Source organism: Ammospiza nelsoni, chromosome 14 (assembly GCF_027579445.1).
Source record: "Ammospiza nelsoni isolate bAmmNel1 chromosome 14, bAmmNel1.pri, whole genome shotgun sequence".
NCBI lineage: Eukaryota > Metazoa > Chordata > Aves > Passeriformes > Passerellidae > Ammospiza > Ammospiza nelsoni.
The window spans coordinates 334,431-348,950 of record NC_080646.1 but is presented as its reverse complement, the minus strand read 5'-3'; the positions used below and the strand labels follow the sequence as shown (position 1 = coordinate 348,950).

At 47.7% G+C, this 14,520-nt stretch overlaps 1 protein-coding gene across 1 annotated transcript in view; it reads left to right on the top strand.

The window, feature by feature from the left end:
• Window positions 1-14,520, top strand: part of PPIP5K1 (diphosphoinositol pentakisphosphate kinase 1) — a 53,044-nt gene that overhangs the window by 19,030 nt on the left and 19,494 nt on the right. Inside the window, exons 10-25 of the mRNA XM_059482187.1 lie at window positions 903-1,024; window positions 1,478-1,579; window positions 2,302-2,388; window positions 2,828-2,903; window positions 3,412-3,521; window positions 4,446-4,531; window positions 4,916-5,044; window positions 5,988-6,109; window positions 6,861-7,043; window positions 7,922-8,063; window positions 8,520-8,743; window positions 9,627-9,754; window positions 10,241-10,355; window positions 11,696-11,803; window positions 13,025-13,141; window positions 13,396-13,560. Coding sequence (XP_059338170.1) covers window positions 903-1,024; window positions 1,478-1,579; window positions 2,302-2,388; window positions 2,828-2,903; window positions 3,412-3,521; window positions 4,446-4,531; window positions 4,916-5,044; window positions 5,988-6,109; window positions 6,861-7,043; window positions 7,922-8,063; window positions 8,520-8,743; window positions 9,627-9,754; window positions 10,241-10,355; window positions 11,696-11,803; window positions 13,025-13,141; window positions 13,396-13,560 — 2,016 coding nt within the window. The remainder of the gene's footprint in view (window positions 1-902; window positions 1,025-1,477; window positions 1,580-2,301; window positions 2,389-2,827; window positions 2,904-3,411; window positions 3,522-4,445; window positions 4,532-4,915; window positions 5,045-5,987; window positions 6,110-6,860; window positions 7,044-7,921; window positions 8,064-8,519; window positions 8,744-9,626; window positions 9,755-10,240; window positions 10,356-11,695; window positions 11,804-13,024; window positions 13,142-13,395; window positions 13,561-14,520) is intronic.

Here is a 14,520-nt window from a genome sequence, read left to right as displayed (position 1 = left end):
TTTGCTGGGCAGAGGTGACTGGGACGGCAAGAGGGCCTGCAGCAAATGCCCTTTGGGCTGATTGGTGCCTGGTGCCCCACATACATTTGAGCATTCAATACTGAATCCTGAGCATGCTCTCTGTCTGACCTGTGCTCATCCTGTCTTGACTTATTTCCTGCTTTTGTTTATGTGGAAAATTTGGTCTTATTTTCTTGGTTGTTTTTTTCTTTTTTGTGTTTTGGTACTTGTGTTTGGTTCTTCTGTTTGTTGGCTTTTTGTTTGTCTGGTTTTGTTTTTTTTAGTTCTTGGGTTTTTTTAATATGGCTCTGGTGCAAATTGATGTTTTATTTTAGAGTTGGGTAGAGTGAGTAAGAGTCTAGGTATGGTTCCATGACATGTTCGGCAGTATCAGCGGAAGAAGCACTGGACTCCTTGTTCCTGCTCCACTGCAACTGGCACCCCGTGTGGTTGGGCTGATGCAGATTTGGTCTCTTTTTTACCTTGTAGCCTTTTCCATTTAGTGATGGGTGTCTTTGCCTACTGCACTTCTTGTCCATGCTTGTCAATCTGGTTCAAAATTATTGGATTTCAAAGGAAGAGCAGGATATCCAGGAACTGCTCTGTTTCAGGTCCTTAGAGCTCTGGAAAGTCGGGGGTTGGCCCTGATGGCTCCATCTGGGGGTTTGTGGTTAGGGCCTTTGGCTCAGCAGTAAGGGGGTAAAGGGCTGACTAACAGCATGTCTTCCCACTTGTTGTAGGCTTGTGAGGTGGGCATGGACTGTAGGATGTCTGTAGCATCAGCAGGCTGAGCTGGGCAGCGTTGGCTGGGTCTGTGCATGCCCTGCTGGCAGGGTCGCTGCTGTCCCCCACTGCTTCCTTCCTGTGTGTCCAAGTGCCCTGTCCTCTGCTTCCTCCTGCAGCAAACCGTGTGTGGCTTCGACCTCCTGCGGGCCAACGGCCACTCCTTTGTTTGTGATGTGAATGGCTTCAGCTTTGTGAAGAACTCCATGAAGTATTATGATGACTGTGCCAAAATCCTTGGGTATGAGCAATCTGAGTTTTGATAAGTAACTCACAGCAAAGTGAAATGAAATATGGAGTCTTGGTCACTATGTCAGAGAAGTCTGCCAGTGGTTCATGCGAGTCACTTGCTCAGCAGGTGAAAGCTTGGCTCTTGGAGGAACAGGTTATTTTCAAGCCCTGGAGCTCCTGCCTGCAATGGCATTAGCTGTCTTTGTCTACAGCTAAATATAGATATATATCTCCCAGGACTTTTCATTGCATGCTGAGCCCAGTTGTGGTATTGGTGATGTGGGGAAAACTGGTACCCCTTTGGGGTGCCCTAACTAGCCCACAGTGTGGTAGGTGTCTCTGCAATAAAAGTGAGGGGAAATTCTGTGGCTCCCTTCACATCTTTCAGCAGGACTGCTAAGGAGGAGGTGGAGAACTAAGGGAATGGATTTTCTTGTGAGTGTTGTATTTTGATTTCTTTCAGAAATATAATCATGAGGGAGTTGGCTCCCCAGTTTCATATCCCCTGGTCCATCCCAACGGAGGCAGAAGACATCCCCATTGTCCCCACTACTTCAGGCACCATGTGAGTACCTGCTGTCTTCTCAAAAGGATGCCAGTGATGACTGTGTGAGGGACAAAGTGTGACAAACCCTGTCCAAGGGCCTGACACCACTAGCAGCATGGCATCCTCCAGCTGCTGTGCTGCTTGCAACCCTGAAATGCCTGTGGAAAGGCTTAGCTATGCACGTGGAAGTTGTGATAGGTTGGAGATTAGTTGTAGGTTTGATGAATGCAGAAGAGCAATAACTGAAGAAATAACAGAAACTGCTTGCATGGCTTTCAGAGGTCCAAATTCTTCGTCAGGACAGGAAACAGATCAGGACAGATGCTGTAGCTGGCTGCTACATGGAGAAAGTGCGTGTTGAGCTACCAGTGAAATAGGTGGAAACACTTAGTTGAAACATTCATCATTACCAATATGCTTGGCAGCCCCTCATTTGATACCTTTGACCTTACTGGTTTTCTGGCACATAAGGCTAAAAGATCAAAGGCAAAAGTTTCTTTGTGATCCTCAGCGTACTTGTACTCCGGTATGAAACCCCTCACCTTAGTAGTGTCTGCAGAGCTCTGACTCCCTCTGCAGCTGTGGCACTTGTGTCTGGTTTAGGCTGGGAGAAATTCTACCCCTGCTGAGGAAAGCAGGTGTCAGAAGAATGGAACTGAATGAGCAATAGGAAGCTCCTTCCTGGTGGCAGTTCTGGAGTGTAAGGGCACATTTGTCCTCTTTATCTCATGTTTGCCCAGGATGGAGCTTCGCTGCGTTATTGCAGTCATCCGTCATGGAGATCGCACCCCGAAGCAGAAGATGAAGATGGAAGTGAAACATCCCCGGTAAGAGCCAAGGGAAAAAGGTGCTCTGCTCCTGGGAAAGGATGAGGGCCTATTCTCTAAACCAGAAGCAGGAGCAGAGGGCTGAGTGCATAGGAGGCAGTATTTTTCATGGCCCATCCAAGCAAATGCTTTCTGACCAGTTGAGAGAGCCCCCTTTCCCCACAAGGATCCTGACACCTTTTGTGTGAGCACTGGAAGGCAGAATGAAGGTGTGGTAGGTGCTCAAAAGGGAAGTGCCTCACTAAATGGGAAGCTAGTAACTGCTTACTGGTTGTATTTTGAAAAACACTTGTTTTTTCAGAATTTCTGAAGCGCAGGGAAGAGCCAGCAGCCTGCTGGTTCTACCTGAAGAACAGAGACTGAAGGCACATGTGGGAATGACCCTCCTTGTGTTATGAAACAGCAGAAAATGGATCACCATTTTTTTTTGTCTGTTCAGGTTCTTTGAATTATTTGAGAAATATGATGGTTACAAGACAGGAAAGTTGAAGTTGAAGAAACCAGAGCAGCTACAGGTGAGGAAGTGCATTCTGGGGTTACTGCGTGGGATATGCAGGTAATACAGATCCTGGTGCGAGGCAATTCTTTGGGAGGGTACAAACCTCCAAGAGGGCAACAGTGTGTCACACAGATGCTGTGTCCCATTCTGCACCCTGGCCCACTCAGCTGGGTGACAGCAGGAGAGCAGAATGGAAACTTCTGCTGCCTGGTGCGCACGCTGTGGGATGGAGATGACCTGATGCAGCTTGCCCACCAGGCTGTGGTTGCCTCTGGTGACAGATGGGTCCATGCTAAGGAGTGGGGCAGTTGGAGGTACCTGCTTGGCTCTCAGCAGGGCTGTAGTACAGCATGAGGATGAAGCAAACTGCAGTGTGGAAGTTTGTCCTGCCTGAGCTGTGTCTTATGAAATGACATACCTCTGAGGAGTGTCTGTATGGACCTGCTTCTGGATGAAGCTGTTAGGAGGCCTTGCAGGAGTACACTGGTGAGTCTGAGGCAGAATTGCTCTCTGCTTCCCAACAGGAAGTGCTGGACATTGCACGGCAGCTTGTGGTGGAGCTGGGAACCCACAGCGATTGTGAAATCGAGGAGAGGAAATCCAAACTGGAGCAGCTGAAGAGTGTCTTGGAGATGTAAGCATTCCTGTCTCAGGGCGCTGTGGGTTTGCCTCAGAGGATGTGATACGGGAACAAGCTGTGCTGCTGGTGCCCAGAGATGGGGGTCTCCTCTGTCCCCTGTTAGTAACTGCACAGCAAAGGCACCATGTTCCTCACTTTTTCTCCTTGACATCAAAACCCTGCTGAGCCTTGTCCTAAGCGTGTCTGGTGTTTGACTAAACTACTTGAGACAAAACTGAGCTTTCTTTGCTGCAGGAGAGGAACTGGGGTCCTAGATGGACTATGTTGATCTGAAGCATTTTGATATGATTCGAATAAAGTTGTTTTAAATAAAGTTGTCCTGGTGCCAAAAGTTTAGCAAAAAAGAGCTTGGAAAACATGAAAAGATGTTGTGTCCTCTGAGGTTTTGTACAGTCAAAATAAAAATGTGGTGATATTGACAGCTTTTAAACAAAACGGGGTTCCTCTCAGGCTGCAGCTGGCTATGGCACACACAGCCAGCGTCTGTGTTCAGGCCGTGTCTCTGGAGCACAGAGGAGGACTTTTTGCTGTGATGACCTCCTCTGCTCTTTCTGCTCATCATGGTTATCCTCAAAGCATCTGTCAGAGTGGTTTTTCCTGTGATCTCATTAATCCACTTGTTAAAGGTGTAGATAAGAGTTTAAAGCCATAGTGAGGAATGACAGCATAGAGTGCTCTTGGTAGAAGAGTAAAGCAATGGATCTTTGAATTTTGTTTGAGGGAGCTGTTTGGCTTTTTGTGGGGGTCTGTGCTGGGTCACAGGGAGATGACAAAAATCATGTTCCATGGCTATGGGTGTTGTAGCAGAAAGTCTCTTGCTTGTGCTATACTTCTGCTGTGTACTGCCTAGGGGCCTCTGGGCAAAGGTTGGGTGGAGTTGATTTGTTTCAGTGGTTTTTTCTCCATCCCTTGTGACAGGTATGGACATTTTTCTGGCATTAACCGTAAAGTTCAGTTGACCTATCTTCCTCATGGACATCCAAAAGCTGCGAGTGAAGATGAAGGTAAAGGAACCTAATGGTGCTACCTAAACCTGATCTTTAAGCCCAGAGTTCAGGTGGGAGTGCAGCTACCATCTGTGTATAGGCCTCTGGACGTACTAGCAGAGTTGGTGACCCATATCTTATCTTTGCTCACATCATAGGAAGGATTGCAGGGATTCCAGTACACCCTGGCTGGCTCTACAGGGCTTGCATTTCCAGTTTTATGAATGTCATCCTTCAAAAAGTAGTGACTCTGAATTTCCTACTTGCTGATTTGTTTCCTGGGGGGCTTGGGTCAGGCTTGTGTTGAGAGCTGCGCGCAAGGTGCTGATGACAGCCTCTTGTTCCTCCCTCGGCAAGCTCAGGTAGGAGCTCTGATGGGGTGAATGCCTGTTTGTCTCCTAGAGGCTCGCCGGGAGGCCTCCCCCTCGCTGCTGCTGGTGCTCAAGTGGGGTGGGGAGCTGACCCCAGCAGGAAGAGTGCAGGCTGAGGAGCTGGGCCGCGCCTTCCGCTGCATGTACCCTGGGGGCCAAGGTGAGTTTGGCCACGTGCCTCTGGTCCTGCCCAGCCCACGCATCTGTGGCTGTACGCAGCCTCTGGGATAGTTTTTGTTCTTTTGAGTTGGCATGGTAGGGATAAATAATTCAGGTGGGTTTTGTACCCAGATCCCTAAGCTGACCTGAGAGGTCTGCTGTTAAACTTCAGTGTGTCTTGGAGAGCCTGGCAGCTTTCCTAAGACATACATCTGACTTATGGCTGGTGCCTGTCTGCCAGAGTGTTTCCCTGAGCTGTGAGCTCTGAGCTGGGAGTAGTTAGTGTTCCTGTCTTGTCACACGGTGTGACTGGGTACTGTGCAGAATTGCCCTGGGATTCCAGGTAGCAGCAAATAGTGACCACTGGACTGTCTTTGGAGGTCAGACTCGAGAGCTTCGTGAGTTACTTTCCTCCATTACTGATCTGACTCTTGTGGTTGACTCAGAATGAGAAATAAACTGGCAATTTGTGCCACAAAGTAATTGCAGCTGTACAGGACTTGCTTTGGAAACTTCCTTGCTGAACCACCCTCCCTGCAGCTCTGAGGGCTGCAGGATTTGCTCTCATGCAGAAACTAAGCAGAAGGAAGTGGGGTTTTTTTGCATCTTCATTCTGCACCAGGGTATTCAGGCTATCAGATCTACTACAGGGTGTTCAGTAGAGTTTGCTGCAGAATTTGGGCAGCATCAGACTTAACTGGGGGATGCTAATTTTTTTCCTCAAAATGAACTTTCCCAAGTTAAGCAATGACTTTGTTACATTTCTAGTCCTTGTGTATAGCTAGAACTGTCTATTTTGGAGCAGCATAAATGCTGCCTATGCAAGTGACTAGTTCTCTACATAACTTTGTTACTACAATAAAGTTTGTTTGTGTAAACCAATATATTCAGCTGGTAATTTTGCAGGTGTGAGAATATAAATCTTGAGTTGTCCTTGGTTGCAGGCGATTATGCTGGTTTCCCTGGCTGTGGCTTGCTCAGGCTGCACAGCACTTATCGCCATGATCTCAAGATCTACGCCTCGGATGAGGGGAGAGTGCAGATGACAGCAGCAGCTTTTGCAAAGGTCTTTCTTCTCTTTTGGGCATCCGTTTGTTCATCACTCTTAAAATATGCCAGTTCTAAAGGAAAGCCTCTGGTGATGAGGAAGGAGTTTTCCTAGGATCTTCCTCCTCTGTGTTGGATGGACTGGGGTACACTGGGCTAATAGCAGGTGTACGGGGCAGTACTGAACATCTGGTGTATCTGCACACGCCTGTCACCTTTAATGTCCTGTCCAGGACAGGACTCTCAGTCAGGAAGGAGTTCCATATGGATTATTGCTGATGCTTGATCTTAGAGCACACCAGATGTGCTGCTGAGTATTGACTGCCTATAGAATGAATGTTTCTGGGGTGGCTGCCCAGCCAGAGGGGTTATTCCTTGCCTGCTGAATTTAAAAGGGAAATGAAATGTCTTTGGTGAGGTATGGGGTGGAAACAGGTTCATTTGCAGCTAAAGCCAAGGGGAATCCTGCGGTGGCCTTAACTGGTCTTTAGAGCATTCACTGTATTTTCAAGCAAACTGAGCTGCTTGATAGTTGAGCCTGCTCAATAGTTGCCTGGATAAATCTGGGGCTGCCACAGGCAGATCTGCCCTTTGCTTGAACAGCTCTAGAACCATGACAGAGTCATCTCTGACTGGAGGGGGTGTTGCTGTAAAACTGCCCTTCAAGGACAGTTGAGATTTCGCTTAAATTGCCTGAGTTCTGGCCATGAAACCACCAGAATTTTTGTTGCTTGGTTGCTGAAATCTTGTCCTATGTGGTGTGGTTTTAGGGTCTGCTAGCCCTGGAAGGAGAGCTGACCCCCATCCTGGTGCAGATGGTGAAAAGTGCCAACATGAATGGTCTGCTGGACAGTGACAGTGATTCCCTTAGCAGCTGTCAGCACAGAGTGAAGGCTCGACTACATGAAATCATGCAGAAGGATGCTGAGTTCTGTGAAGAGGATTATGAAAAGGTAAAGCACCAGTGTGGCTTCATTGCTCCCTGGATCTGAAAGGAGAATAGCATCGCTGCAGTGGTTTGATGTGAAGTCTGGTATGTGGACAGTGGTTTGGTTAGTTTGAGATCAGTTCTGGTCAAAATGGCAGGATATGTATGGAAGTGTGCAAGTTAATAGCTTCTGTCCTTCCTGGAGTGACAGTCCTCAGTGTTGCTCTGCTGTCCCCTTCAGGACTGATCATGGTGCCTTTTTCTCCCTTCATAATTCCCGGTTCATTTGGTTCTTGTGAGTGTGCTGGAAGAGCTCCTGCATGCTGCTCAGATCAATCCCAGCTGCTGTGGGCAGGGACTGTGTCTCACTGCATTCTAGATCCGTGCTCTATGCACGTGTGAACAGACCTTTTGGTTACAAATTGTTGTGTGTCCTGTCAGGTTCTCATTGCTGCAGAGTGGAGAGCATGGGCTGCGTGCAGCACAACAACCAGTGAAAGCACTATTGCTGCTTCTCCAGCAAGTCCCCAAAATACTGTTTTTCCCAGACTCTGAAATGTGATTACTGGACTGAAGTCCTTTAAGGAACATATTTATCATCTCAAAGAACTACTTAAAATGAAGCCCTTTTGCTCAAGCACAGAAGCAAAATGAGACAAGAGTGGATATTGGAGGTGGAGGGAGGTCCAGACTAATGGGAGCAGTTGTTTGCTCCCTCTGAGTTTGATCTTGAGGAAGATTTTAAGACATGACTGACTACTCCTAAGAATAGGCCAGCTTATTGTGCTCAGCTGGGAGCACAGCTTTTGTCCCAAGTCAGAAAGCAGTATGGCTGCAAAAGACAGACATTTTTCATTCCCCATTTGTGAAGACTAGCTAATGTCTGCTGGAATCTTCTTTCAGCTAGCACCTACAGGCAGTGCTTCTTTGCTCAACTCCATGACCTTTATCCAGAACCCAGTTGAGGTCTGTAACCAGGTGTTCACCCTGATTGAAAATCTCACCTCCCAGATACGAAAACGTCTGGAGGACCCAAAATCTGCAGGTAAGCAACAGAACTGGAAAAGATTAATTTATTGTTACATCTTCCGAGCTCCCAAATACCACTAGGGCTTATGATTGTCTGTAGCAAAGAAACTGTAAAGTGTAATTCCGTATGTACTTATTGATGTGGAAGGCTCAGCTTTCAATTACTGTTAAAGAGAGCTCTAATGTAAAGGAAATGATATGTGCATTTATGGCAGACCTAAGCAGCTACGCAAACGGTTTCACTTTTCTCAAGCATTTCAGAAGTAGCCTGTTGCTGCAGGTTAAAACCCCTGCAACAGTTCCAGTGGCTTTTCCAGACTAGGATTCCTGTGGGTGACACAAGAATTGGAGCCCTTTTGTGCTGGGAGAGCTCAGTCACAGCTGACCCTTGAAATCTCTGCAGCAATAACCAGGGTTCTGTGATTCTGTGGCTCTAGGATGTGAATGTTGTTTGCTGTCCTTTGCTTTTTAGACCTGCAGCTGTACCACAGTGAGACTTTGGAACTGATGCTGCAACGCTGGAGTAAGCTGGAGCGAGATTTCCGCATGAAGAATGGGCGCTATGACATCAGCAAGATCCCTGATATATATGACTGCATCAAGTATGATGTACAGCACAACTGTGCACTGAAACTGGAAGGCACAACTGAACTCTTCAAGCTCTCCAAAGCCCTGGCAGATGTGATCATACCCCAGGTAGAGCCTGTATGACAATGCCTGTGCCACCAATTTCTGAGCCTTTGCCTTTGTGTTATGTCTCAATTCTCTTGCACGTTAACTGCCAAGGCAGCCTGTCACAGTAGGGTGTTTCTCAGATCTTTCTCAGTGTTTGTATAAGGCCAAAACCATTTATGACTTGAAATGAGGCAGGGCTGAGCTTCTGGTTGAGGATTCTGGCAGGGTCAGAGTAATGAGCAGCTGATGCAGCAGCTTTTCCATGTTGCTGTAGTGCATCACAGCACAGCTCCAAGCTGTGTGTGTGCTACAGCAACATTCCATCCTCTCCGCATGTAGGGTTGTGGAAGTGAAGGGAGATTTCTGTGTTGAAGTTCTGACAAGTTTGTTTTTCTTGTCAAACTAGGACTTGTTCAGTGTCCAATGTTGAGTTGCTTCTGACAAAGTTTAATTTATATGGGATGAGTTTCTGCCAGCAAGGTCCAGCTGCCCCTGTAGAGCAGAAGTGGTCTAAACTTCTTCAGTGTTGCTGGTGATGTGCAGTCTGGCTGTTTTCAGCGTAGCACTGCAGTTTATATCTTTGCTAATAGCAGTTGTTGCTTTAATGCTCATGCTAGCTCAGGGTATAAGTTTGCATGTCATGAGATCTGAGATTTGCTCATGGTCCTTGCACTCTCAGCTCTTGAGGATAGTGATAGTCATGTCCAGACATAACTGGGGTTCTTGGAAGTCTCAGTCCTCTGTTACCCCCTGCAATACGTGAGGGAAAAAAAGTGAAAAGTGTTGAGTGACATTTCTCTTCTTGTCCTTGCTTAACCAGTGGTGCTGCGGACTGAAGTGGCCTTTTATGTGAGGATCTGGCAAAGAACCAGGGCTCAGGGTATCTGTTGTTTTGTTCCTGCAGGAATATGGGATTAATAAGGAGGAGAAACTGGAGATTGCTATTGGCTTTTGTCTTCCTCTCATTAAAAAGATCCAGCTGGACCTACAGAGAACTCATGAAGATGAGTCTGTCAACAAGCTACATCCGTTGTAAGGCTTGTGCTGCATGCTGCTGGCAGTGGGGAGGGCAGCTGTGGAGCAGGGGTGGTTCCCATGCCAGAAGAGTGTACTGTTGTGGAAGGAGGTGCTGAGCATACACTGAAGGACGTCCAGGTGGAAGGCATGTTGGTGCTCCCAGAACTAGAAGGCAGATGGAGAAGGCACATTGAGACAGAATACCAGAAGTGCAGGGCCACAAAGGCTTGTACCCATTGTAGCTGGATGGTGATGCCTCATCCAGGCATTTCCCTGCACAGGGCCACTGTAGAGTGATGAGCCACCTACTGTGTGTCTCCATTAGGATTTCACAAAATTTGTTGCTCCTGTGCCCAGCACTCTCATTGTTTGTTCTGTCCTGCTGCCTTTGACATTTCTCAGTGTGGGGCTGTGTCATTGCATTAAGTGTACAGAAGTGCTGATGTGTGACAGATGGCAGTTGATTGGCAGGTGAGTGACTGTGGGCTGGTTTTGGTTTAGGTACTCACGAGGAGTTCTGTCCCCGGGTCGCCACGTCCGCACTCGGCTGTATTTCACCAGTGAGAGCCACGTGCACTCCCTGCTCAGCATCTTCCGCTACGGGGGCCTTCTGGATGTAAGTGTCCCGCAGTGCTCACACAGTAAGCCTCCCTGCTTTTTTCCAGTAGCCTTTTCCAAGGCAGACAGTGTATGTTTGTAAGTTGCCCCTTTAGCCAGCTCTGCCACGAATGTTGTGCATCAGTGGCATCGGGCCAGCTCCATCTCTGCTGTGTTTGCATGCTGCAGCTTCCTGCATTTCTGGCATGTAGGGGGATTGTTCTTCCTCAGTGCCTTCCTTGCTTGCACAGAGACATGTTTTCTCCAAGATCTGTCCTGCTAGTTTCAGGTGGGCAGACCACTTACTTGTATAGGAGAAGAGCAGTATGAGGCAATGGGGATGATTGAATTTCTTCCTTCCTGCTTCCTTCAACCCTTTATTTTAAGAGCTTAGTCCTGTATTTATAGTCTTTATATCAATTCTAAGTCAATAAAATCAGTTTTCTTACAGAGGAAGGAACTCAAGGTTGCAAATTCACAGGATGTGCTCTCTACCAGAGAGGCAGATGACAGTTTTTAGGGATTAATTCATCCAGCTTACCCTTCACTTGCTCTCTCTTCACCTGCTTCCTGAATGATTTGGTATGCAGACCCTGAGAAAAGCTCTGCTTTAAAGAGGCTGTCTGATTTACCTTCCCATTTTTAAGTGTGGTCTGAAATGCCTTGAAAGTTTGGGCTTGCTTAACAGACATGATTTCTGGTGTCTGTGGCAGCTTAGCATATCTGTAGACAGTGATCAGAAAAGTGCCTCTAAATCACTCACTGAACAAGATGCTCCCTTTTCCCTGACTCAGGTGCCCAAGGATGCTCTGTTGCCAACACAGGGATATTGGGCTGCATCTGAGTTCTTTGTAATGGAGAGTTCAGTTCATGTCCATCAACGTGGTGATTCACTCCACAGCATCATGGGTGGCACTTCAGGTGTGCCCATTTCCTGGCAGTGCTGGGGGGCAGTGAAGGGTGGGCTGCCCTGCTCTGTGGAGCCCAGGGCTTCAGCCTGTCTCCACATTTTTCATTCAGCGTCAGGTGACAGCCTTTCACTTGGTCCCTTATTTAGCACAAGCTCATCCCTGTGCTCGTTTCTGTAGTGTGAGAATGGCTGTGTTGGGAGCCTGCTGTGGGCTCTGCTTGTCTCCAGTCAGCGCGGCACAGCGGCTTGCAGCTCCCATCTGCCATGGGTCCCTCTGTGCAGCTGCTCCTGACTGCAAGCACCCCACCACATGGCAAGCTCATTTCTTCATGCAAGTTAAGCAAGGTGTTACCTTGTGGAGAGAGGAACTCTCTCAGTCCCGTTTCACTGAATGCTGCAAGGTGTCTGCTGTTGCTTATCCCATGCGACTGTTTGTGTGTATATATCAGGAAAACAAAGACCAGCAGTGGAAGAGAGCCATGGACTATTTGAGTGCTATCTCAGAGCTGAACTACATGACCCAGATTGTTATCATGCTCTACGAGGACAACAACAAGGTGAGGGATAGAGCAGTAGGATGCAATGCTTCCTGCCCCGTTGCAAGGCAGTCCTCAGAGATGAGTTCAGTTGGAAGTCTGTAACTTGAGCTCTTGCTGCTTGTGGACAAAGATGGATGGATCATTAACACAACTGCTAGTTTTTAGTTTGTGTGGGAGGCAGTGACCTAGTTAGTGCTTGTTGCATGTAAGCAGAAAGAGCAGTAATACTCTGAGCATAATACCCAACTTATGTAATTAATACTGACTATTTTAAAGCATTTTCTAGTCAAAATTATTTGCTCTTTTTAAGTATTAATTGCAAGTAAGCAGTAGGAAAAAATAAATATATTTGAGTGACACTTGATTTGTATTTTTGAAATATGTCTAGAAAATATCCAGAAATTCCACATCCGTTAACTATTTTTTATTCTGAAAGTGTGCTGATATAGTTAGGGAAATGTAAACTGGTATCTTCAGGAAGTAAAGAGAATCATTTAATAAACAGCTGAGGGTGTTGGCTGTAAGTAGGTTTGCCACCAAACTGCATGTCTTGATCATCAGACCTTGTGACTTGGGTCTGTGCTGCAGGAGGTTGTAGTGGTGAGGGGAGCAGCCCCTTAGCCCACACCTTACAGAGTTAGATCTTTGTATTCACAGAGCTGGTGTGAGCTTCTAATGTTAGAATTGATGCTTCTCAAAAAATATGTGACTAGAGCTCTCACGAGTGGTGTGGATGTGTCAGTCAGTCAAGATGGGTTTATATCATTAGTGCCCGATACTGTAAAAACTCTGTCTTCCTTTAAAAAAAGTTAATGAAAAATTATTATTAGAGACAGTTGCTTAAGTCTTGGATCAGCCTGACTGAAGGTCCAGGGGGGACCCAGTCTCCCCCTGTCCTGGCATATGCTGGGTTTGCAGCAGGAGTGTGTCAGAAGGAGCTGGGGTTTAGGGAGATATGTGTGTGTACATATAGAGCCTGATTCTGTTATACTCCTCTGTGGCTGTTGTCTTAAAATAGCAACAGTCAGAATGGCTCAGCTGGGTGCTGATGAGGGCTGTCCTTTTGGATGGGACAAATCTGGAGCCATTCTGTTCATGCTTGTTGCCTCTGCTTTCCCTCCGAGGGATGGGCCTGGGATGCGTGCTGGCCAGCACAGCAGGGTGGGACCTTGGCCTGGGCTGATGGTAGGATTAACTGGGTTTTGTTCTTTACCTATTCCCTGTGACATGTGTTCACAGGACCCCTCTTCAGAGGAGCGTTTCCATGTGGAGCTGCACTTCAGCCCTGGTGTCAAAGGCTGTGAGGAGGACAGGAACATACCCACGGGGTTTGGCTTTCGACCGGCCTCAGCAGAGGTAAGCAGACACCTGGGCAGGAGCTGCCGGCCCCAGGGGACACCTGGGCGCTGTTGTGCTCTGTCTGGCCCTGCGGTGTGCACGGGGAGCTGGCACGCTGTGTCTGTCCCGTTTGGGCCTGTCAGGGTGGCTGTGGGACTGTGAGTGCCTCCTGAGCTTGGCCCAGCAGGAGATGCAAGCCTGGAGCTGGTGTGGGGCAGCGTGGGCAGAGGCCACGCGCCTGTGGCCACAAGGGCAGCGTTTCCTTACGGCAGAACGAGGACAAGAAGGCAGACCAAGGCAGCCTGGAGGACCTCTCGCGGGACAAGGGCGGCGATGAGGCAGAGCGCGCGCGGCAGAAGTCCCCGCAGCCCTCGGAGCCCGTCAGCATCCAGCGCAGGTCGCCGCTGGTCAGGAGCCGCAAAACGGGATCCATGGAGGTAACTGTGCTCCTGGTGCCCGTCCTGCTTCTGGCAAAGGCCTTTGGCTTGGTGTTGGTTTCCTGGCGTTTCTTTTAACATGCCAGAGTCTGAGTTGATTCTGGGAAAGGATCTGCAGAAGGCAAAGAGGGATGTTGTGGAGGGCAAACCTCTGAAACTCTTCCTCATTGAGGAAGGACAGGAACACAGGCCAGAGAAACTGAAGAGCAAGTAAGGAAATGCTTGAGAAACACTAGCATTATTTGGATTACATGCTCTACAGAGGCACTGGTGTAGCCAGTATAAGATTACATGCAACCTCACCACCAAGCTGTGATGACATCTTGCCTTCTGTTAAGCTCCAGTCTTTGCCTTTCACAAAGGCAGCTCCATGTTTCACATTCCTCCATCCCATCTAAGATCTCATGCTGATGAGGGTCCCTGCTCACTGGTGGATTCATCCCGGATGTTTAAGCTATCAGGGCTTAGAACTGTCCCATTCACTGATTTGGTGAAGTAACAAAATTAATTTTACTGTTCTAACATCTCTCCTTCCAGGCTGTTCTGTGTCACAAGGCCAGTGTCACAGTCAGCAGGTGACTGTTACCTTCAGAGCACTCTGGAATTGTCCCTCCTTTAAGAGGGATTTCACAGGCATTTTTGCCATCAGTTTTCTGAACCAGAAAACAGCAGAGTTAATGTTTGAGATATTTGTTAGCTGTCTTCCATCACTGTATGTTTCTCACAATGTGCAGCACTCAGAGGCTCTTTGTGATAGGCACATACTGAGTTAAAAGGGATATGATTTCCTGCTGCTAAAGAAGGAAGTCTGAGTCCCAAGGATCTCAGAAAGAGTCTTGGGAGAAAAGATGCTCACTACATGAGTCCCATCCTACTTTACAGATTTCCATTGTTCCACAATCCAACAAAATCTTGAAATTACAATTGAGCATTCATTATCACAATCCTAGCATATAACTA